Source organism: Antennarius striatus, chromosome 8 (genome assembly GCF_040054535.1).
Source record: "Antennarius striatus isolate MH-2024 chromosome 8, ASM4005453v1, whole genome shotgun sequence".
NCBI lineage: Eukaryota > Metazoa > Chordata > Actinopteri > Lophiiformes > Antennariidae > Antennarius > Antennarius striatus.
The window spans coordinates 13,378,964-13,404,202 of record NC_090783.1 but is presented as its reverse complement, the minus strand read 5'-3'; the positions used below and the strand labels follow the sequence as shown (position 1 = coordinate 13,404,202).

General features: G+C 41.4%; 1 protein-coding gene across 6 annotated transcripts in view; it reads left to right on the top strand.

Moving 5' to 3' along the window:
• LOC137600376 (VPS10 domain-containing receptor SorCS1-like) overlaps positions 1-25,239 on the top strand; it is a 278,303-nt gene that overhangs the window by 133,586 nt on the left and 119,478 nt on the right. For all 6 annotated transcript variants that reach the window (XR_011036931.1, XM_068321971.1, XM_068321970.1 and 3 more), the window contains 2 exons: positions 2,808-2,954; positions 4,392-4,494. Coding sequence is in view for 5 of the 6 variants with exons in the window: in XM_068321971.1 (XP_068178072.1) it covers positions 2,808-2,954; positions 4,392-4,494 (250 nt within the window). In the remaining variant the exon portion in view is untranslated. The remainder of the gene's footprint in view (positions 1-2,807; positions 2,955-4,391; positions 4,495-25,239) is intronic.

Sequence of the window (25,239 nt, the reverse complement as noted above, 5' to 3'; positions counted from 1 at the left end):
GGCGGATTATTTCCTGATCTGAAGTTTGAAGCAGATATTTAAGCTCCGGTGTTCGTTTATTAGTTAATTATTGTTTCGATCGATCGGTAGTCCAGTCGGAGGTGAGGTGCAGCTATATGTTGCTGTGTGTCCTAAACAATTTTTTAATTAATGCTAATTTACTGGCAAATGTGATGCTGTTTTACTCAGAACTCACTTTGACGTCGGTGTGTCAACGCCCTGAATCTCACAGCACATCGCTGCAGACAGAATACACAAGCCTGAATGCGCCCCTCCGCCGCCCGCCCAGATCTATCAACTACATTTGCAAATCAATTGCAGCACACCAGGCATCTTTGTCTAGCAGTGACTCTGCTCTTGAAATTTCAGAAAAGGCTGGAAGTTCAGCTTTGATGGTCTTTCATTTGCCTTTATGCCAGTTTCTCTGTGTGTTTCCGCAAACTAATAGAATGGACCGTCAGTAGAATCAAGATTACAGCACAATGGCATTTTTTAGACCAATTAAGTATAAAGTGGGTTATTTCCGGCACCACAGTGGTTGGAAAATACTGAGATCAGTCAGTCAGTTAAACTTTATTAATAGAATTGTTGAAAGTTCCTACGTTATCGTAGCCGGTCACCGGTGTTCTCAGCAGGCTGCTCTGCCGTGAGACAGCAGCTCAGTGAGAGCCGCCACTTCGGCGACACCCCTTGACTACCGTTGTTAAGGGGCATAGGCCCGAATACTTGTGAGGATGCCCCTGGTGGCGTAGTGCGGCATGACTTCCGGCCAGACTGCCGGCTTTTTTCAGCGGTCTTGTTTTTAACCAATACTAATATTGATATGAATCGATATATAAGGCGCATCGGATTATAAGGCGCGCTACGGGATTGTGAGAAAATTATAGGTTTTTAGGTGCGCCTTATAGTGCGGAACATACTGTACTTGCCTTATAATTTTGGAAATACACTCTGCTGCTGTAGGCCTAGGGCATATAGTTTCAAAGTGCTGACATCAACAAAAGTCAGGGGGAAGTTTTGCCAGGATATAGTTTTTAAGGGGTTTGAGAATATCTTTAATGATCAATTGCCAATATTGCTTCATAAAAACCACATAATGCAAAGAGGGGGGCGGGGGGGGGACAATGTTGTGTAAGGACTAATATGTAAGGTCTGAAACCCATGTGTGCTGGTGTGATTTTTAAAGTATCGTGAAGCAGAGTGGTCTTAAAACTTATTCCGTGCCCCCCCACACACACACACTCACACACACAAATCCCCCTTCTCCGTGGTTTCTCCAGTTTCGGTTCGTCCCGTGAACAAAGAACTGATATATCCTGTGTCCTATATTGTTTCTGTAACTACTGTATGTGTGTGTGTGTGTGTGTGTGTGTGTGTGTGTGTGTGTGTGTGTGTGTGCGTGTGTCAGATTAGATGAGTTTAAGTGTGTGGACAATTACTGAGGGTGATGGAGAAGTACTCAGTGTGTGAATCAATCCACTGGATCTTAAGAAAATTCTTGAAGATATTTCATCCATGAATTCCTGTGTTTTTTAAGCCGGGCAACACCGTCTGACAAAGATTGGTCCATCCACAAGACATGCAGTGAAATGCAACGAGGAATGCTCAGATGTCTACATAAGGGAAACCAAACAACCACTACACAGGTGCATGGCTCAACACAGAAGAGCCAACTCATCAGGACAGGACTCAGTAGTCTTCCTTCATCTCAAGGAAGAGGGACACTCATTTCAGGATACCGATGTTCAGATCTTGGACAGGGAAGATAGATGGTTTGAGAGAGGAGTGAAATAAGCCATCCACGTCAAAGTGGAGAAGCCATCTCTAAACAGGAGTGTTGGTCTGCGGCATCACCTTTCTCCCATTTACAATCATGTCCTTTCAAAACTCGCGAAAAGATTGTCTCAGCAGATTGACCCAGGTGATGTGTCTCATACTAATGGCCATCATTAATATACAAACATGAAACTCGCATTTCAACTACCCCCCTTTGACACCCCCATCAGAAATTGTTGAGGAGTCAGACGGGTTTCAACGACAGTTGTTGGAATGTGAATAGCACTGACGACACCCCACAGGGTTAATAAGCTGGGTCGAGACCAGCCACCTTCATAACTGAAGAAGTCTCTTGGGTGAGAGATGAAACGTCTTCAAGAACTTTCTTAATGTCCAGTGGATTGACTTAGACAGCTTTGGATAACCATGACCTGGATAACTGAGAACCTACACAGACTCCTGAGTGTGTGATTAAAATTGAATACTGTGAAGCTAGCAAAATAGCAAATAACATGTATATGATGTTTAAATACCTTATATCAACACCAGACTACATCTTTAGATTGAATAATTAGGCTGTTTATGATGCTGCTCATGTCTTCCTGTGGTCTTAATGATATTAATGATACAATCAAATTCACTGTCTTGATTGGGATCACCACTCAAAAAATAGGACGTGGTAAATCTCTCCTCCAGGGGACATTGAAGTATCTGTCAATTACTGAAGTGTAATTGCATTTCCTGATGTCACTCCATCCTTATCTCTGAGTTAAACCTAGTGGCCTCGAGTAAGAAGTCAGATTCATCTAAGACACACATTGATCACTAAAACATCGCTCGATAGTAGATTACCTCCCACTCATTGTTTGTAGTTGTATTTCGTTTTCTTTGGAAAACAGAAGCGTTAAATACTACATGTGGTTTTTTACTGTGTTATGTCTGTTACATGTGTTATACTTTTTGTAATTGACCAATATGTGAAGTGTGCTAGGGTAAACTGGTGCTGAGCAGCTCTCTTTTATATTTCCTAGATAGCAGGGATAAAAGGGGTGTTCCTAGCCAACAAAAAGACAGATAATGAAGTGAAGACACATATCACCTACAACAGAGGCAGAGACTGGAGGTTACTGCAGGCCCCTAGCAAAGACCTGAGGGGCAGCAGCATTCACTGTGATCTAGTGAGTATCTGCCTATATGAAAATAAGCAACATTCATTTATATGTCTGTGTTCATCAAAGAGAGACCTTAATAGGAGTTGACTGATCTAAGAAGCAATGAGAAGGCAAGCTCAGAAAGAGCAGTTCCCATCAAAGCCGAGTGCTCTGAGGCTTTTTAGCTAAAAGGTGGTTCATTTTTGTGAAAGGTATTTTTATTAATTTTCCAAGTTATGAAAATAGTTTGTACAATAATTTAAATCACAGAAAGGAGAAAGAAAAAAAATCCCACCCACCCAACATCCCTTCCCCTTCGCTTCACATAACAGGCTCACAAATTCACGATAATAGCACAACTCATGTGCAAGATAGAGGTGAACCTATCACACAAATATACTGATACACATACAACAACAACAAAAACAAACAAACAAAAAAAAACACACAACCCCCCCCCCCAAAAAATAACAACAACAACAACAGTAACGAAAAATAAATAAAAACCAAAAGAGGAATTTCAGCAGATTACATTGGTGGGTTGTTACATAGCAGCCACAGGATGGTATATAGCAAAATCTGAAAAACAGTGGCCCTTAGTTGAGGGGTTAACATTGCCCAATAATTAATATAGGTATATGTCCTGCACATGCTAGCCATATAGAATTTAAAAAAAAAAAAATCAGATTATGGGAGGGTTTGAAAATCTGTAAAATATTGTATAAAAGAATACCGCTACTTAAAAAAAGCTGCTAGTGTCCACATGTAGTGTATATCTTTTTTTTTCTAATTTAAAAAAACAACAACATAATGTCTTTCAACCAAACAGATACAAGGGGGTGGGGGTGGGGGTTCATTTTAATGCACTCCAAAAAGCTGACCACTCACTTTAACAACATAGAAAGATGTCAGACAGACAAGCAGATTCATCTTTATCTCCAGCTTCTTAGAAGGTAGATATGAAGCTTAGGTACTTCTTGCAGTCTTGCAAGTCGAATTTCCAGTTAAGAATCTAAATGTTTTTTTGATCATTGATGTAGATGTGATGTGACTCTAGGATGCACACGTACATCAATCACTCTCTTCTAAGCAACGAGGATATTGTGAGTCTAGATTTCATGGTTTGTGTTGCTGCTGAAAAAAAAAGCATCTGCAATGACTATATAGAAAAAAAAATGCTAATAATTGGCAATCCAATTAACAATAGTTAATAGTATGACCCTTCTTCTGCACATAATATTTGTTTGGAAATATCAAAGTCTTAATACTCCTCCATACAGACTGTCACAACATGGCCTGCATGGCATTTTACTGGATCGTAATGAGAATTGTGTCAGTAAAAGTTTAATCCAATTAACATTAATAGTGAGACCAGCTAATGGGGCAATACATCTGAGTGCAAACAAATGTATTCCAAAGCTTCTTTTGAAGGTTTTCATGATATTGTTGAATTATTTTCTACAGCCATACTGCTCATTACATCTCCGTCTTCATGTGTCTGCAAATCCCTACACATCTGGAAATATTGCCAGCAAGGAATCAGCACCAGGGATTATTGTCGCATCAGGTGAGTGAGATGATTTTGAGTGTTGAATTTCTTTAATTGTGAGTGCTTTTCTTAAAGATAATGCCCTATGGACACCCATTATAACCTTTACAATTTGTTATACAATGATGTTACACAGCAATTTCTAAGTTCTTGACAGGCAGAATGTATCCTCTGTCTGGTCTTCACAGAATTTAATTACTAGGGTTGAGCCGAGTACAGTATTTTCCGCACTATAAGGCGCACATAAAAGCTTATAATTTTCTCATAAACCCGCAGTGCGCCTTATAATCCGATGCACTTTATATATGGATCAATATTCATATTAATATTGGTTAAAAACATGGTCGCTGAAAAAGCCAGCAGTCTGGCCGGCAGTCATGCCACACTACGCCACCAAGGGCACCCTCACAAGGCACTCGGGCCTATGCTCCCTCACAACGGTAGTCAAGGGGCGTCACCAAGGTGCCTGTCAGGTTCAAACAACCTAGAACATTTAAAACACACTCACAAAAAGCAGAAGACAACAGTTTATATTTTTTACTCGTGAGGAGAACGGACAGAGATGTGCTCAGTTACAGATTTCCAACCCGTTCTCAAAATGTCTCTGCCGAACCCTCTCCTTTATTCATTTGGGGTGGTCCCTGTTTACATTATTTTTCTAAGGGATGGGGGCAGAGAAACAACAGTAAAACAATACCTGTGGAATAGTTCCATTAAAGAGTTAATAATTCTTCTTTTATGGCATCCTCTCCTTAAAAGACAACAACCAGGCACATTCCTAATTAACAGTTCAGAGGTCACAACCTGCTCAAGGGACCTCTACTATCACTCCAGTGATCCCATTGCTGCTGTTGACTCCCTCAAAATATAACTCAATGCATAGCAAAACAGTTACACACAGATATAAACATTTACATGGTCATGGGGTGTAATTACAAAGAATAAAGGAATATAAAAGAGTAAATATGAGATAACTTATATACATTATTCTAACATTTCCCTCCTGTTTATCACATATTTGCTCAAATCCTCACATTACTGTATAATACTTTTCAGCTGCCAGTTCATTCTTATGAGCACAAACACGCTTACACTCAGAGATCCTGTTTATACGTCTAAGTCATAATCCTCACTGTCATCGTCGTTGTAGCCATCCGGAGTGAGTAAAGGGTACATTTGAGCCATGCATTCTTCCATAGGCAAAATAGCTGTGGTAATCAAACGGTTAACAAGAGAACACAGACAAGGTATACAACAACATCCACACAAAATCATAATTGCCATGATAACTGCAATTAAAACTGAAACTGAGGTCACTAAGGCTCTATACTTGCCAAAGGCATCCATCCACGAATCCCACATGGATGTGTCAACTCCAGAGTGTTCCTTCATTTTGCCATTGAGAGTCCTAAGTCCCTCTATAGCTTTGGTGAAGCTTCCGTCAGCAGCTGTGTTCTTGGGGATGAAAGTGCAACACCCCTCCCCAAACATAGAGCAAACCCCTCCCTTCTCCATCATGTCCACAGCTATTCTATTCTGAAATGTCATCAAGGGGGGTTGCTAATAGCTGATTGTAAACAGCCTTAAACCCACTCTGTGTCCAGTTCCCCAGTTTTTAAACATTATAATGGATGTAGTTGATCCGGTCTACATTCTTATTAATCGTACACCACCAACAAAACAAGGACTCAAGCCCTCCTGCTACCTGATCAGCTAATTTATGGCATTAATGGCATCAATATAAGTAAGTTCATTATAATAAAGTGAATGTTTTAGCATATGTATAATTGGGAAGTATCAGCTCTTACACCAGCTTGTGTATAATTATTCATTGTAGGTGACTATGTTGTTTCCATAGAACTATTTACACACAACAACATGGAAATAAGGGTCAGATCCCCGGGACCATGCCCACAGCAGTAACCCCCAACAGGATGTGTTAAACAGTGTGCCATTTGGGGGCCGTATTTCACTAACAGGAAGAGAAAAGGTCAATCTAAGTTGTTCTCCTAGATTGCTGAGGGTTACTCTATCTTTATCGAATATGACCTTTTCACTATGACCAGGTGGCTAGTACTGCCCATCCTGGGTAAAAGCACTCCAATCAAATCATAAAATGTGTCCCGTTAAGTACCACCAACAGCCTGTCCAATGTTTACCCAAAGTTTCTGTTCTGCTCCAGAATCCTTTCAATGCTGTTATAGGAATATTCACAGAGGTTGTAGTTTTGTAGTCTTAGTTTTGTAGTTATTGAGTTGTTATGCAGCCAGGATATTATCCATGGAATGTAAGTTGTTGGTGCAACATTTCTTTTTGCACACTTGATTTCTTGCACTGAAATGTGTGATGCTTTGATGCCTTCCATAGATAGCACACGAATAGAAAAGTTAACAATAAAAAGAAAATCAATACCCAACATCTCTAGCCTGTTTTAAACATTTAGGGGTCATTTTGACTGAAATACGATGCCCTCTAACAGGATTAGTGTCTTGTAAGATCTTCACTGACTTTCGGATCTCACCAGTCTCTACACGTCTGGATCCACCCTATTATCAGTCTTTTGCTCACCTCCCCAATCGGGCCTTCAGCCAAAATATCCTTTTTACAGCTTGTTGAATGAACCCAGGTTGACCTCTCTGCTACTTTCACAACGGTGGGGGTCATTCAGCAATACCTAATGTGGTCCTTCCCACTTGGGTGCATACCAGTGCTTCTTCTTTATGCTTAGTTGAGCCGATCCCCTGGCTCAACTAATTGGACTTCCTTCTGGGAGACAAAGGGATTCTCATCAATTTGTTTTTGTTTTTCCAAGATATTTCTCCAATAATCAGCTAAATTAGCTTCATCAACAAATTTCCATTGGTTTTTAAATTGGGGTAAGGTCTTTTGAAAAGCGATTCATAGGGTGTTAACCCTGAAGTGCATATAATATTAATATATAGTTTTACCAAGTCTACACATTGTGTCCATGGTCTTCCTGCTTCCTCACTACACTTTCTCATCTGTTTTTGATCGTTCCATTCATTCTTTACACTAGACCAACACTTTGAAGGTGGTACGCATAATGGTTTTTTAAATTGATATGAAGCATTACTCTGACCTTTTTCACAACTTGATTAACAAGGTGAGCGCCATTATCACTATAAATTGTCTCAGGAATACCATATCTGGGAACAATGTCTTTACAAATTGCTTTTGCCACTGTCAATGCATCTGGGTGTTTGGTTGGAAATAGTTCTACCCATTTTAAAAAGGCATCTATTATGACCAAGCAATACTCTTTACCTTCACTTTTATTTAACTCTATGAAGTCCATATTTATTATTTAAAATGAATATTAAAGTGTAGGGACTCATCCTCTACATAGTCTTAAATTCTCTTGTAAGTTGTATTTAACGCATATCAAGCATGCTCTACAATTAAAAAAAAAAAAAAATTAAATCCATAAAATGCATAAGTGGTATAATATTGATGTATCTGTCCTACTATCCCTCCTGTTGAGACATGTGTAACACCATGGCTCAAAATAGCCGCCCATTTGTATAGGTTTCTGGGTAGGACAGGTTTATTGCTGGGTCGTACATAGATGCTCTTTCACAAAATTACTCCATTCTTTTTCCAAATTTCTTGTTCAGATTCAGGACTTTTTTATTGCATTTCTTTTAGTATTATATCATCTAAAGTTGATTTTCCTTCTATAGTTAACACATGAATCTGTTCTGCTTCGGCTATTTTAGCTGTTTTATCTGCAAAGGCATGCTGACCACTGTATAGATTTTCATTTCCTTATTTTTCACCAATTTACATGTTTCAGTTAACACTGCTAGTTCAGCTGCTTGAGTTGAATAATTCGACAGTAAATGTTCAGCTTTTACTACAGTTTTTTGTGTTACTACTGCATATCCTATTTATGTTTTCCTTAGTTCATTTTTCTTAGAGGAACCATCTACAAATAGCACTTCTCCTGTTTCAAGTGGTTGATCTTTTAAATCACTTCTGGTTTTAGCTGTCTTTTCTGCTACCTCCTGACAATCATGTTTAGTCCCATCTTCAGGAAGTGGTGACAATGTAGCTGGATTTAACGTAGTGCACCTCTCTATAGTCAGATGAGGTTAAGATAACAATGTTGCCATGCAAGACAGATGTCTTTCAGGTGATAAAAACGTCATATTAGTCTGCAGGAGCAGATCATGTGGTACTCTCAAAATGAAAGGATGAAACAAGACTATCGTAGCACTTGTTTCCACAACCATGGATACTACAATGACCTCTTTAACACATGCAATACACATGCCACACTGTCCAATATAGATGAGACATACGCTATTGGCTTCATTTTATCTCCATATTGTTATACCAAAACTGAGGTCATAAAATGACCTTTACAATCTACCATCTGAATAAAAGGTTTACTGTAATCTGGCAAGGCTAGATTCCAGTGCTAGATACCAGAGTTTGCTTTATTTTACAAAAGGCATCTTCAGCCTCTACTGTCCATTTTAGAGGGGATGTTATCTTAATGTTTTCATCATATATCATTTTACTCAAAGGTGAGGTTATTTCTGCATAATTTGGCACCCAGTTTCTACAATAATTTGTCAAGCCTAAAAATGACATCATCTGCTTTTTAGTTTGTGGTTTAGGCGATTGAAGAATTGCAGTTTTCCCGTCTTCTACTATTGTTCTTCCTCCTGCACTCAGATTATGTCCCAAGTATTTCACCTGTTGTTTACATATCTGTAATTTATTTTTACTCACTTTATATCCGGCCAAATGTTTCAATAAGGCCACTATATCTCTTTTACATGTTTCTTCGTCAGGTGATGCTAGCAAAACATTATCCACATAAATCAGGATTTGGCTATTTCCTGGAGGTAACAATTTTCCATGCTGGCACTCATTGTCTGAGAGTAAATGATTAAACTCTCTCTATACCCATGAGGCAGTTGAAATGCAAACCAAAACTGACTGTTTATCAACAGGCATAGAGGAAAAATGCATTACTGATGTCTACAACAGTGAACACTTTGGTATCTGGTCTGAGTGAATATGGCAAGGTGTAAGGGTCTGGGACGCATGGTGGTCTCTGAAAGACAGCATTATTTACGGCCTGTAAATCTTGAACCATGCGCCATCCTACGGACACTGCTTGCTTTTTTTTAACTAGGAAAACTGGAGTATTGTATGGCGAATCATTACATTTCATTATCAAACCTGCAGCTGTTAAATTATTATACCTTTATATGCATCCTGTTTCAATGACAGTAAGTCTCTGCTAATAACAACTTTACTACTGCAGCTGCATTAGCCTCTCCATTTAAATAGACATATCTTACAGTGACTCTTGCTGGTGTGGCTTTAGTTAAACTCTTTTCATATTTTTCATCAGGGCCTGGTGTAGCTTTGCACCAGAGTGTGATGTGCAGATCCTTCTCTGACATTTTGTCCTGTGGTTTGGGTACCATCTTTTCTCCATATGTCATCGGAGCTGTGGCTGTCTGATGAGGTTTTTTATTTGGAACATCAAGGGAGTAATAATAAGACAGTTCACCAGTTCCCTGGAGAACAGAAATGTCTCCTTTTTGCAGCTCCGCTTTTCTCTTTAATACAATGTTTCCCTCAAAACTTAGCATTAATGCTATTCCTAGCAATAGCAGACCATCATGGCCTAGTAGGTTTACAGGACAATCAGGAAACATTAATATGGACATCTGACAGGACTGTCCTTGGGGATCTCTCAACCAAACAGGTTCTGATTATGGTACTGCGGACATTTTATCATTAGCAGATCTCACTATCACACTCTGGTTACTCTGTCTGGAGTCTGGAATACACTCCTTACATATCATTCTTCATGCACCAGTGTCACAGAAGAAAGTCACAGGTTTTCCATTTACCATTAGCAATGTTTCTGGTTTTACTCCATCAAAAACAAATCTTGCAAGTTTATTAGAACTTCTTTTGTTTCACATTCCACTTTAAACTCTTCCTCTATTTTTTTTTCTTTTTCTGTCCACCTCTTCCAACTCCTCCTCTATGTCTTCTACCTCCAAAGCTGCCTCTAAAACCTTCCTGATAGAATATCTTTTCTCCTTTCTGATAAAAGGCTCCTGCTGACTTCCTGTTTCTTTTCTTTCACTACTTTCTCTTATCAACGTGCCCAAATTTTCTAAAGAATTCCTGTTCAATATTCCCATTAATGTAAACCCCTTTTTATGATATGGTGCCAAAATAAAACATTTACAACCACATATATCCCCCATAATTTGAATTGACTCAGTGGGTAATATAAATGTTATGCTTATACTTTCAATGGGCTTATCAGTTTCACAATGCACACTCACACTGATCTTCCCATACATATATGGTTGGATCTTATCAAACACATACTAACTTGGGTGACCTTATTTCAGCCAGGTGGCTGGTATGACACTTTCATACTGAGCGGCTCACCCCTATAGTATACAGAGAATATATAACAGACACTGAAAGACTCACCACAAAGTTTATATCAATTACTTATATAATTTATACATTCATATGCCCATTTTATTTCAATCGGACATATGTGATAATACTTTCCTTTTCTTACTTTGTGTTTATACTTTTCTTTTTTATTTCTTTTATTTCTTTTATCTATTTTTATTTTTTCCCCATTATGTTGTAGCTACCCTTTATTATTATTATTATTATTATTATTATTATTATTACTATTATTTCATGAAGTGCTGCTATTTTTATGTGTTTAAAATGACCTCCAATTTATACTATCCTCTATTATCCTCTGTCTTAAATTTTAAACTTTTTTAGGATCCTGTTTTTCAGTCTTTACACTGCAGTGTATTTTGGGGTTTTATTTTACTTATTTGCCCCATTTTTAAACAATTTAGTCCAGTCTGTCAACACCTAGGGTGTTCTAAAAACTGGTTTTCTGTCAGTAGGGCAGCAAAACAATTTTCTGTTGTGGTAATTCTCACTTCAACTCTTTCGAGGGGAGAATTATTGACTTTGCATCCACACCAGTCTGCTGCTTACAATCCTACTGTTTTAGTATGAAATAAAAATACCTAGTGGTATTTTATTTCCATTCACACTCTCACTCTCTCACAAACGTTTGTTTTACGGAATTTAAGCTTCTATTTTGCAGGACTCCGCCATCCTCTAATTTACACGGCCCAATTCACACGGAATTTATCGGTGACTGAAAGACCCTCAAATTTGAACTTCCAGCCTTTTCTGAAATTTCAAGAGCTGAGTCACTGCTAGACAAAGGTGTCTGGTGTGCTGCAATTGATTTGCAAATGTAGTTGATACCTGAAAAAACATGTTACAGGGGCAGGGGGGCCATTTAGGCTTGTGTATTCTGTCTGGCAGTGACGTGCTGTGAGATTCACGGCGGTGAGACGCCGACGTTAAAGTCAGTTCTATGAGTAAAACAGCGTCGCATTTGCCAGTAAATTATCAGCCTGACATTAAAAACTGTTTAAAAAATTGTTTAGGACACACAGCAGCAAATAGCTGCACCTCACCTCCGATTGGACTATTGATTGAAACAAAATTTAATTAATAAATAAAGACGAATGTCGGAGCTTAATCGAAGCTTAAATATCTGCTTCGAACTTCAGATCAGGAAATAATCTGCCCTGTTCAAATTGAGTGGTACACTCATAATTAATTTAACCAGTTTTTAATGTCAGGTTTTTTAATAGGGCGTATTTTGCCAGACAGAGTGGTAAATACACCACTTTGTCTGGCTCCTACAACTGACTTTTACGTCGGTGTCTTACCTCCGTGAACCTCACCACACGTCACTGAGAGCTATAGAAATACTACCCCTAGCAAAAAGTATGGAATCGCCAATCTTGGACGAGATTTTATTGTGTAGAACAAACTCAGATAAATAGCATGAAAAAATAATTTTTCAAAAGTGCGACTCCTTGGCATTCAGAAACACTAAAAGAAATGAAGAAAAAACATTGTGGTGGTCAATAAATGTGACTTTTATAGAGCAAGTGTAGGGAAATAAATATGGAATCACTCAATTCTGAGGAAAAATATTTGGAATTAGTCCATTCTGAGTAGAAAATAAGGACACACCCAGTCAATTTCCTTTCCTTAAGTGGGCACCTGCCTCAGATTAGATCTCCTCGTTAGTCAGCAGTTAAAAACAGTGCAGTTATCACACTTTGGAGGGCTGCTGGACCAAGTGGATTTGCAAGAAACATGGCTCCAACAAGAGAGATGTCTCTTGAGACCAAAAGACAGGACTATCAAACTTCTTGAAGAAGGTAACTCTACACATATGGTTGCCAAAGATGTGGGCTGTTCACACCAAGTACAATTGGTCCACAGCAAGGCTCCGACCTGCAGGGATGATCTGGCAACTGCAATCAAAGAAAGTTGGCACCAGATTGATGAAGAATACTCTTTGTCACTCATAAAGTCCATGCCTCAGAGACTGTAATCTGTCATAAAAGCCAGAGGTGGTGCAACTAAATATGAGTGACGTGTTTTGATTGTTATTTCCTCATCTGTTTTTCATGATTCCATATTATTTTCCTCAGAATTGAGTGATTCCATGTTTATTTCCCTGCACTTGCCATATAAAAATAACATTTATAGGACCACAATAATGTTTTTACTTCATTTTAGAGTTTATGAATGCCAAGGAGTTGCACTTTTGAAAACTTTATTATTTTTTCATACTTTATCTGAGTTTGTTCTACATAATAAAATGTCGGAGCGAGTGCTCGTCCAGACTGGTGATTCCATACTTTTTGCTAGGGGTAGTAAAATCTAATTTGACTATGTTTTTAGATCATTTTGTATTACATTATTTTGTAGTACTTTTATCAGTAAATCTCAGCAGCTAAGGAAAAAGCCCAAGCGTGTTGACTTCTTTCTTAGATAGCAAAGTGATCAAGTGATCAGGTTTCCTTGAAGTTCAGGCCCCATCCACACGATGCCGGAACTTTTTGAAAACGCTGGCCTAGGTGGATTTTTTTTAAAAACGCTGGGTCTACGTTGTCCTGTGGACAGTGTATCCGCAACTTTTTAAAAACGCTGACGTCTTGCCTGCGACAAAAACTGCTGTGACATCATATTTATGGGCCCGTGTGTACAAACATGTTGGATCTACGAACCTTGTTGATGGAAGCATTGTTGCAGGCGTTTTGTGACAACAAAACACAGAGGATTCCTATTGGATAAAATTTGACTCAATACTGCCACCACATTGTTTGGGACGCTTATAGCCGTCTTCGAAAACGCACTGATGCGTTTACGTGTAGACGGAGTTTTTTTGAAAACGCTGACGTGTGGACGTGAATCGTTTTCGATATGTTTTCAAAAAGTTCCGTTTTCAAAAAAATCTGTGGACGGGGCCTCAGAATGGCCTCAATGACATGACAATAGGGACGTTCACAGCTGATTAAAGGTACTCACAGTCATGAATGCTCTATCTAGTGGACGGATAGCGCAACTACAGCCACTAGTTTTTTAAATCTATTTAAAAAATTGTATTATATGCGCCTTATAATCTGGTGTACCTTATATATGCAATAAACTATAAAATAAACAATTCATTAAAGGTGCGCATTATAATCCAGTGTGCCTTATAGTGCAGAAAATACTGTACTCATTCCAGACGAGTATCCGGTACGGATAACGCATTTTTGATGAATACGCGTACGATATGAGTAAAACTTGTCAAAACTCGTGCTCGTAAAATTCTCAGGACTGACTGTTGTCACCCTCAGTGATTGGCTAGTCACACACAGTGCCCGCCCCTCCATACAAAGACTGATTAACTGATCTCTCTGTTCGTGGCTTCGCTGTAGTTTACGCTGCTATCCTTAGGTTTTCTTCATCTTGCCTCTATTTATGTAATTTAAGGTTACTTGGTGAACTTGTTTCTTGTTTTGTCTTGTTGCATGGTTACGCAGTGTATTTGACCAGACAGAGCTGAAAACTGTTCATGTTACTGGCTCCACTCCACTCTTTTTTTTTTTTTCTTCTTTTTTTTTCTGCTTGCTCTTAAATTGACACTTTCAACACTTCAATTCACATTAATGATTCATATACTGTTTAGATATTTTAACTGTTACATAGCGCATGCACACACACACACACACACACACACACACACACACACACACACACACACACACACACACACACACACACACACTCTCTCTCTCTCTCTCTCTGTCTCTCGCTCGCTCTCTCTCTCTCTCTCTCTCTCTCTCTCTCTCTATCTTTCTCTGTCTCACACTGTCACTCAGTCACACACACATGCACAAACAGACATACACAAACACACAAGGACACACCTTAACACTCGGCATCCCAGAATTCTGCAACTACTGAAACTCCCATAGACAACGATTTTGACTGCTCTAACAAAATTTCTATATAATTTGGATTATCATGAAAAATATCCAAGAATAAATTGGTGGAATATATTTAAAAAATCAGGACACTAAATTAAAACTGTAATGATTGAATTTTTTATTTATTTAATTGACAAAGCATACTTCTCTGCAATTACACATCCACACTTAAACTGTAAAATAAAAACAAATGTACCTCTGTGAAATTAAACTAATTGTGTCATTTTTCAAAATAGATTGGTGTATTCATGAGACCTTAACAATAAAAATTATCAACTCTTCTTCTTGTCTTTCGGCTTTTCCCTTTAGGGGTCGCCACAGCGAATCACTTGCCTCCATCTAACCCTGTCTTCTGCATCCTCTTCTCTCACACCAACTACCTTCATGTCCTCTTTCACTACATCCATAAACCTCCTCTGTGGTCTTCCTCTAGGCCTCCCACCTCCACCTTGAACTCCTCTGTCACACCTACAGCACAACTCACCACTGTCTTACAGTCCTCATACATGTCCTATAACATACTTCTCTGCCACTCCAGACTTCCTCATACAATACCACAGCTCCTATCTGGGCACCCTGTCATAAGCTTTCTCCAGATCTACAAAAACACAGTGCAGTTCCCTCTGGCCTTCTCTGTACTTCTCTATCAACAACCTCAAAGCAAATACTGCATCTGTAGTGCTCTTTTTTGGCATGAAACCATACTGCTGCTCACAAATGTTTCACTTCTGCCCTTAGTCTACCTTCAACTAATCTTTCCCATAACTTCATTGCATGGCTCATCAGCTTTATTCCTGTAGATAGATAGATAGATAGATAGATAGATAGATAGATAGATAGATAGATAGATAGATAGATAGATAGATAGATAATTTATTAATCCTGGATGAAATTGTACATATTTGTAGTATTTATTGTCGTTGCCACAACTCTGTACATCACCATTGTTTTTAAAAATTGGCACCAGCACCCTTCTCCATTCATCAGGCATCCTCTCACTATGTAAGATCCTGTTGAACAATCCTGTCTTCTCGCTATCCTGTTCAACAACCTAGTCAGAAACTCTACTGCCACCTCTCCTCGGCACTTCCAAACCTCTACAGGTATATCATCAGGACCGAGTGCCTTTCCATTCTTCATCCTCTTCAATACCCTCCTCACTTCATCCTGACTAATCTTTTCTACTTCCTGGTCCACAACAGTCACCTCTTCTAGTCTTTGTTCTCTCTCATTTTCCTCACTTTTCAACTCTTAAAAGTACTTTTTTCCATCTTCCCATCACACTACTGGCACCTGTCAATAGACTTCCATCTACAGTATATCCTTAATCGCCCTAACTTGCTGCACGTCCTTCCCATCTTTGCCTCTCTGTCTTGCCAACCTGTATAGATCAGTCTCTCCCTCCTTACTGTTCAACCTAGCATAAAAGTCATCATAAGCCCCTTGTTTGGCCTTTTCTACCTCTACTTTCACTTATGCTTTATCTGCCTGTACTCCTGTCTGTATCCTGTCGAGAAAAAAAAAAATCGCAAATATTTAATTTAGCAAAAAATACAACAACAAACACATGTTCTACTGTAGACAGGCAATATAGATACATACATTCCAAAAGAAGCACAAAAGAAGTACCTTCTTTTGTTGGACATTCCAATGACCATTAAACATTCATAGGAAGTTAGTTACACCCTGTCTTGTCTCCAATCCTTTTCTCCTTGTACACGGCGGACTTCTGCTACAACTCAGAACTGTGTTACATCCAGAAGTACGCAGATGAGACAGCTATGGTGGGATGTATCAGGGACAATGAGGAGGAGTATAGATGCCTGGTGAAGGACTTTGTTGACTGGTGTCACAGCAACAGTCTGGTAGCTCAACACCTCCTGAACTAAAGAGCTGGTCATTGACTTTGGGAGGGACAGGATGTACAGTACTTTCTGAAGAGGCTGAGGACATTCAACATCTGCAGGAAGCTCCTTTGGATGTTCTATCAGTCTGTGGTGGCCAGCTTCCTTTCGTTCGCTGTGGTGTGTTGGGGAGGGAGCGTGACCAAGGCAGATCTCTCGAGGCTCGAGAAGCTGATCAGGCGGGCCAGCTCAGTGGTCGGGATGAAGCTGGACCCTCTGGCAATGGTGGCAGAGAAGAGAACATTGGACAAACTGCTGGACATCATGGACAATGTCAGCTACCCTCTGCACATCGTTACCAACAACCAGAGAAGCCTGAGCAGCCAGAGGCTGCGCCTTCTAAATGCAGGACAAATAGACTGAAGAACTCCTTCATCCCCCGATCCATTAAATTGATCAACTCCTCTCTGGGGGAGATGAAGAAGAAGAAAGTCCACACAAGAGCTGAGGGATGACACAGACAATACAGCAAAAACAATACAAACACTATAGACATTTCTCTATACCCATACTTAACCAGGCCTGTTTATTTTTTATTTCTATGCCTATTTATGATTTTTTTTATTTATTTATTCTTGATGGGTTATTTATTACTCTTTCTATTTGGTGTTGTACTACTTTCTACGTGCTGATACTTTCTGTGTGCTTTTTCTGTGTTTTGTGTACTTACTGTGCTGTGTGCGACGGAGAAATTAATTTCCCTGACGGAACCTCCTTAAGGTATAAATAAAGTTATACTCTACTTTCTGCTCTACCCCTGAATTAAAGATTTTACCCTGACCTCCTTGCATAGGTCAAAGATCAAAGCTAATGCTCTGACCGTAGCTTTGATCTAGTCTTACTCACACTGGCCTTCTCCCTCATCTTTCTTCTTATCCAGTTCCTGAGTGTACAAAAGTTAAAATTTGATCTTGAGGTAGTTTTCTCAAGGTCAAGATCATCTCATTTTCATCCCCTTTGGCGCTGTTTCATTTTTCTATCTGCAACGTTTGCAAAGATATTTGGTGGACTAACGGACAGACGGACGGACGAAAGGACTAATGGACAAACACAGACACACTGACAATTATAATACATCACTGCTTTGAAGCGGGCTGTAGGAAAAAAAAAAGTTGTTCTTTAGGCACTTTGAAACACAAAAAGCAGCTGCTGGCATGATTCCAACACACTTCTGTTTTGGTTGTCCAGGGCTTCAAATTGATATTACCCTTAATTTTTAAATATAATATACCAGGGTAGTAAATATGTGTTTTACCCAGTTGATCAATATGTACTAAGGCTGCATCAGACTGCAGGTAAATCACATTCCAATCACATTCATTTTCATGTCTGATTTTTAGGGCTGACTGTCCACACTGTTTTTATCAAGTGTCCGAATTGGATCTTGCACTGTTCAGACTGGGCCACATTATTGGCTGATCTGACAGGATGTCATAACAACAACATTGGGACAGAGGCGTCTTTCTACACTTCGGAACACACCTCTTGCGGCGTGTACAGTGACGTCACTAACAGTCAGAACCGATTGGTGTGTTTGGAGCTGTTCAGACTGATACACATCCATTCAAATGCAATATGAAACTACCTATGTGGTTTCAATCTAGAAAAAAACAGATTTTACACGGTATGTGGCTGTTCAGACTACAGAAAAGCACCACCCTCAATCTGGATGGGCTAAAAATCTAATTTTGGCTGCTGATTAAATCTGAACAATGCGTTCAGATTTAATAGCCTTAATCCAGATTGGGAGCGGATGACTCTTTTTCAGTCTGAACAGTCACATACCACATAAAATTCGATTGTTTTCAAAGACAGATTTAAACTGCTTTTGGGAGGTAGTTTCAAATCCCATTTGGAGAGATTCGTCTCACTCTGAACAGCTCCAAACACACTAATCAGATTCAAATAACCGTGACATCTCTCTACACTACTCAAGAACCAATGCGTGTTATGGATGCTGTTAGCCCCACAAACGTAAAAACGACTACAAACGTAATTACCCCACAAATGTAATAAAAAAATGCAGCTTTAAATGTAATAATCCCACAAATGTAATAACCTTCCCACAAACGTAATACCATCGTAATACCATGTGGATTGGGTGGCAGTCGTCAGCATGGGGCTCGATGACCCAATCCCCGGACAAAGAGTCTAGCTGTAGGGACATGGAATGCCACCTCACTGGGGGGAAAGGAGCCAGAGCTTGTGAGGGAGGTTGAGAGGTACCGACTACAAATAGTCGGGCTCACCTCCACCCTTGGTTTCTGGAACCCAAACCCTTGAGAGGGGCTGGACTCTCCACTTTCCTGGTGTTGTCAAAGGTGAGAGGTGGCAGGCTGGTATGGGCTTGCTTGTGGCCCCACAGCACAGCCATCATATGTTGGAGTTCACCCCGGTGAGCGAGAAGGTTGCGTCCCTGCACCTTCGGGCTGGGGACTGGTGTCTCATGTCATTTCGGCCTACGGACCAAATGGCAGTGCGGATTACCCAGCCTTCTTGGAGTCCCTGGGAGGGGTATTGAATAGTGCTCTGATTGGGGACTCCATTGGTCTCCTTGGCGACTTCAACGCTCACGTTACCAATGACAGTGAGACCTGGAAAGGGGTGAATGGGATGAACGGCCTCCCTGATCTCAACACGAGTGGTGTTCTGTTATTGGACTTCTGTACTAGTCATGGATTGTCCATAACTAACACCATGTTCAAACACAAGGATGCTCATAAGTGTACCTGGTACCAGAGCACCCTGGGTCGAGGTCAGTGATTGATTATGTGATCGTATCATCTGACCTTTGAGCGTGTGGTTTGGACACTCGGGTGAAGAGAGGGACAGAGCTGTCAACCGATCACCATCTGGTGGTGAGCTGGATCCGCTGGCAGAGCAGGGGGCCGGACAGACTCGACAGGCCCAAACGTGTTTCAAAAGTCTGTTGGGAACGGCTGGCAGAACCCTCTGTCAGTGAGGTCTTCAACTCCCACCTCCGGGAGAACTTCTCCCAGATCCCGCAGGAGGCTGGGAACATTGAGTCAGAGTGGACCATGTTCTCCGCCTCCATTGTCGAAGCGGCTGCTCGTAGCTGTGGCTGCAAGGTCTCCGATGCTTGTCGCGGCGGTAACCCCCGTACCTGGTGGTGGACACCGGAAGTAAGGGATGCCGTGTAGCTGAAGAAAGAGTCCTATCAAGTTTTGTTGAATTGTGAGACTCCTGAGGCAGCTGACAGGTACAGGCAGGCCAGGCGTACTGAATCTCAAGTAGTCACAGAGGCAAATACTCGGGTCTGAGAAGAGTTCGGGGAGGCCATGGAGGAAGACTATCGGTCAGCCTACAAAAACTTCTGGCAAACCATTCAGCGCCTCAGGAGGGGAAAGCGGTGCACAGCAAACACTGTTCACTGTAGAGGTGGAGAGCTGCTGACCTCGACTGAGGATATTGTCGGGAGGTGGAAAGAATACTTTAAGGATCTCCTCAATCCCACTGCCATGTCTTAGAAAGAGGAAGCAGAGGCTGAGGTCTCAGAGGTGGAGTCGTCCATCACCCAAGCTGAAGTCACCAAAGTGGTTGCCAAACTCCACGGTGGCAAAGCACTGGGGATGGATGAGATTCACCCTGAGTACCTCAAGTCTCTGGATATGCAGGGACTGTCATGGTTGACACCGTCTCTGTAACACCGCATCGCAGGGACAGTACCTCTGGATTGGTAGACCGGGGCAGTGGTCCCTCTTTTAAAAATGGGGGACCAAAGGATGTGTTCCTACAATAGGGAGATCACATTCCTCAGCCTCCCTGGGAAAGTCTGTTCCAGAGTACTGGAGAGGAGGATTAGACCTACAGTCAAACCGCAGATTCAGGAGGAACAATTCTAATTCTATTCTTCTAATTCTATATACTATTCTGATCCCCGAAGGGAAATTAAGGGTACACTCTAGTTAGTGAAACACTTCAATCGCATGCATACATGTTAGTGTGTACAGCCCCCTGTAGCACAGGCACACACACACACACAAGAGGGCCTGTAGGCATACAGGGGAGGTAGAGTGGCAGGCAGCTTCATGGTGCGCCACAAATGAGCAACTTGTAAAGGGGGCAATGCCTTGCTCAAGGGCGCCTCAGCAGTGCTCCAGAGGTGAGCTGACACCTCCCACTGTCAGCTCACCTCTCGGTGTTTTTTGGGCAGGAGCGGGAATCGAACTGCCGATCTTAGGAACATTGGACGACCCGCTGTACCGCCCGCTTTACCACTGAGCCACTGCCACCCCCAATGTGGTTTCCATCACGTTGGAACACTTGACCAGCTCTACACTCTCCATCGAGTGCTCAAGGGTACATAGGAGTTTGCCCAACCAGTCCACATGTGTTTTGTGGATCTGGAGAAGCCATTCGATCGTGTCCCTTGTGGTGTCTTGTGGGGAGTGCTTCGGGAGTATGGGGTCCGGGGCCCGTTGCTGAGGGCTTTCCGGTCCCTGTATGACCAAAGCCAGAGCTTGGTTCGCATTGCCGGCAGTAAGTCGGACCTGTTCCAGGTGCATGTTGGACTCCGGCAGGGCTGCCTTCTATCACCGGTTCTGTTAATAATCTTTATGGACAGAATTTCTAGGCGCAGCCAGGATCTGGAGGAAGTCCTGTTTAGGTACCAAAAGATTTCACCTCTGCTTTTTGCAGAAGATGTTGTCCTGTTGGCCTCATCAAACCTGGACCTTCAGTGTGCACTGGGACGGTTTGCCGCTGAGTGTGACGCTAGATGGATGAGGATCAACACCTCTAAATCCGAGGCCATGGTTCACGACTGGAAAAGGGTGGTGTGCCATATTCAGGTTGGTGGAGAGTCCTTGCCCCAACTGGAGGAGTTTAAGTATCTTGGGGTCTTATTTACGAGTGAGGGAAGGATGGAACGTGAGATTGACAGACGGATTGGTGCAGCTTCTGCTGTGATGCAGTCACTGTATAGGTCTGTCGTGGTAAAGAAGGAGCTGAGTCGCAAGACGAAGCTCTCGACTTACCGGTCATTCTATGTTCTTACTCTCACCTATAGTCATGAGCTTTGGTTCATGACCGAAAGAACAAGATCCCGAATACGGCTGAAATGAGTTTCCTCTGTAGAGTGGCTGGGCGCACCCTTAAAGATAGGGTAAAGAGCTCAGTCACCAGGGAGAAGCTCGGAGTAGAGCCGCTGGTCCTCCACCTCGAGCAGAGCCAGTTGAGGTGGCTCGGGTATCTGTTCAGGATGCCTCATGGAAGCCTCCCTGAGGAGCTGTTCCGGCTATGTCCTCATGGAAGGAGACCTCAAGGAAGACCTAGGACACGCTGGAGGGACTATGTCTCTCAGCTGGCGTGAGAACGCCTCGGGCTCCCCCAGGAGGAGCTGGAGGAGGTGTCTGGGGAGAGGGAGGTGTGGGAATCCCTGTTTCCCCCATGACCAGGACCTGGATAATGAGGATGGACGATGGATAGACATCACCTGAGTTAATCGGCTAAGACAATCAGGTTTGGTGGGGATGGAAGTAAAGACGAAACAACCGACATGGTGTGTCGGGTGTTTTTGCCAAACATACACAAATTACTGTGTACGTTTGACACACCATGTCAATTCGTAATGACACGCCCAACTTAGCCATCTCTGGCTGCAGGTGATCACGCTACATCAATTAGCCTACCTGTGCTACATGGGATTTTGCACACTCAGTAGTTGATCTATGCCCGTCATGCAGGTACATCATCTGAATGCTTTCTTAATATTTTAATTCATAGTAACTATGTTGAGCAAAAAAAGAAAGTGGTCGGACAAATATGTGCAACGTGAATTTACATGTACTGTATAACGGAACGTGATAGGAGTCAGCGTTCTGCACTGTCTTGGTTTTGTTCTTTGAAAAAGGTGACTGTAATGCACAATTCATTAAATACACCAGTAAAACGTATACTTATGTCTTAAGTTTGGAAAAAAAAAAATATATACATATATATTTTTTTTTACTAAAGAAGGGTTCTGTGAGTGAGCATATGAAATCGGCAGGGTTCAGTACCTACGTCAAGGTTAAGAACCACTGGCTTAAACACTTAGGGCTTAATCAACAGACATTTCAAAGCACTTATTTTGTATATAGCTGCAGTAATTCTGTGTTTTTTCTCCACTTGTATTTGAAATCAAACACCATTTAATCTGGAACTACTGCCATGTGTAACTGGAACATTTGATCAGGCAAGTATCAAAAGGATAACAATAAACAGGAAGAAAAGAAAGATGAATGAATATTCATGCATACATGAATTCCTTATTTATTACATTTGTGGGAAATTATTAAAATTTCAGAAGGTGAATATTTTTATCATCCCACAAATGTAATAAATTCCCACAAATATAATAATTATTACGTTTGTGGGAAATTAGGTATTACGTTTGTGGTGGGCGATGGTAATACGTTTGCGGGAAAGTTATTACATTTGTGGGATTATTACATTTAAAGCTTCAAATTTTTATTACGTTTGTGGGGTTATTACATTTGTAGTCGTTATTATGTTTGTGGGGCTAACAGACGCCTCCGTCCCGACATTGTTGTTATGGCAACCTGTCAGATTGCCAATAATGTAGCCCAGTCTGAACAGAGCAAGATCCCATTTGGAAACTTGCTATACGCAATGTGGGAATTCAGCCATTAAATCAGATATGAAAGAAAATCTGATTGGAATCCAATGTGCCTGCAGTTTGAACGCAGCCTTAGTTTCACTTTGTGTATTTAACTCACCATGTATTATTTTATGAGCTTTTCATAGTCTTCGTTCAAGTAAATGTACAAGGATTGTTGGATGCATGCTCTTCTTTAGTGTATTGAGTCATCATGATGGGGAAAAAAAGGAATCAATTTAGACAAAATATAACAATTGAGGAGGACGTAGTTTGAAAGAGGAACTTTGCAGTTGTGATAACAAACTAATTTTTAGAGATATTTTGAGCATCCCACCTCTGTTTATGTTGTCAAGGAGCCTAACATTGATACACGTCAGGCAATGGACCCACATCTGATGAGATTTAATTAGTCCATACTTGGGATTGGCAGATTAACAATGAAGAGTGGGGTGGGGTACCACTATTCTGTCATTTTCATACTGTCATATTGTTCATGATGTGATTTAACTATTTACTTCTGCATCTCTGGCTCTTACGTAAAAAAACACAAAATTACTGTCTCTAATCTCTACGATCTCTGATATCATCCAAGGCGATGCACCTGGGATAGAACCACTTGGTATGCCAGATCCACCCTTGATTGGCTGTGACTCAGTGGTAGAGCGGGTCATCCAATGTTCCAAGATTGGCGGTTCGATTCCCCCTCCCACCCAAAGATACCCGGAGTGTGAGCTGACAGTGGGTGTCAGCTCACCTCCTGAGCACTGCCGACGCACCCTTGAGTCGGGCGCAGTCACCCTTACAAGTTGCTCATTTGGGCACACCATAAAGGAGCTGCCCGCCACTCTACACCCCAAGCGCCCGCATGCGTAGGGGACCCCTGTGTGTGTGAGTGTGTGTTCAGGGCTGTTCACACTAATATATGCACGTATGAATTACTAACACTAGAGTGTGCCACTAATTTCCCTTTCAGGATTAATTGAGTATATAAAATAAAAAAATATATATTAAAAAGTTTAAAAAAACATATTCAATTGTTTATCAGCTGGGATATTTTGTTTTTGAACTGATATCATTGCAGAAGCAGAGGTTTTTATACCGTATCTAAGGTTTGGAATATTGTTCTTGCTATTGTGGGATGTTGTGTATTAACATTCGAAAATAAAAAAAAACAATCCATGATTTTGTTGGGAGGTATAGCTTGTCTGTTAAGAAAATGAAAGCATTGTGGAAATATGTTCACTGACTGCATATTGAGTGAAAACAACATGAAATGTGTAAATGGTATGGCCGCAAAAGACCGATGCTGTGCTAATTGTGTTTAGAGTTTTGAAAATGTGACTGCTGTTTTCACAAACTGTCGTGATCACTCCGTTTCTGCAGTCTGCTCCACAGTTTCCACTGTCCCACCTCCCACCTCACATTATGCGGGTTCACCCCACTTTTCATGTGTCAAAACTCAAACCTGTGCATGAGAGCCCTCTGTCCCCAGCTCATCCCCCTCCGCCTCCTGCCATCCAAGTGGAAGGAGGACCAGTCTATGCGGTCCGTCGCATCATTTGTTCCCGCCAACGGGGTCGCGGACTGCAGTACCTGGTGGACTGGGAGGGGTACGGTCCAGAGGAGGGGTCTTGGGTCCCGGGTCGCCTCATTGTGGACCCCCTGATGGTGCGCGATTTCCACCACCAACACCCGGAGCAACCAGCACCTCGGACCCGTGGGCGGCCTCGTCGAGAGGAGTCCAAGGGGGACAGGCCTGCATCCAAGGGGGAGGCGCTTGACCCCGGGGACATGGAGTCCTCGGGGTCCCAAGAATTCTACCCCACCTTCCTGTTTTCCCCCGCCT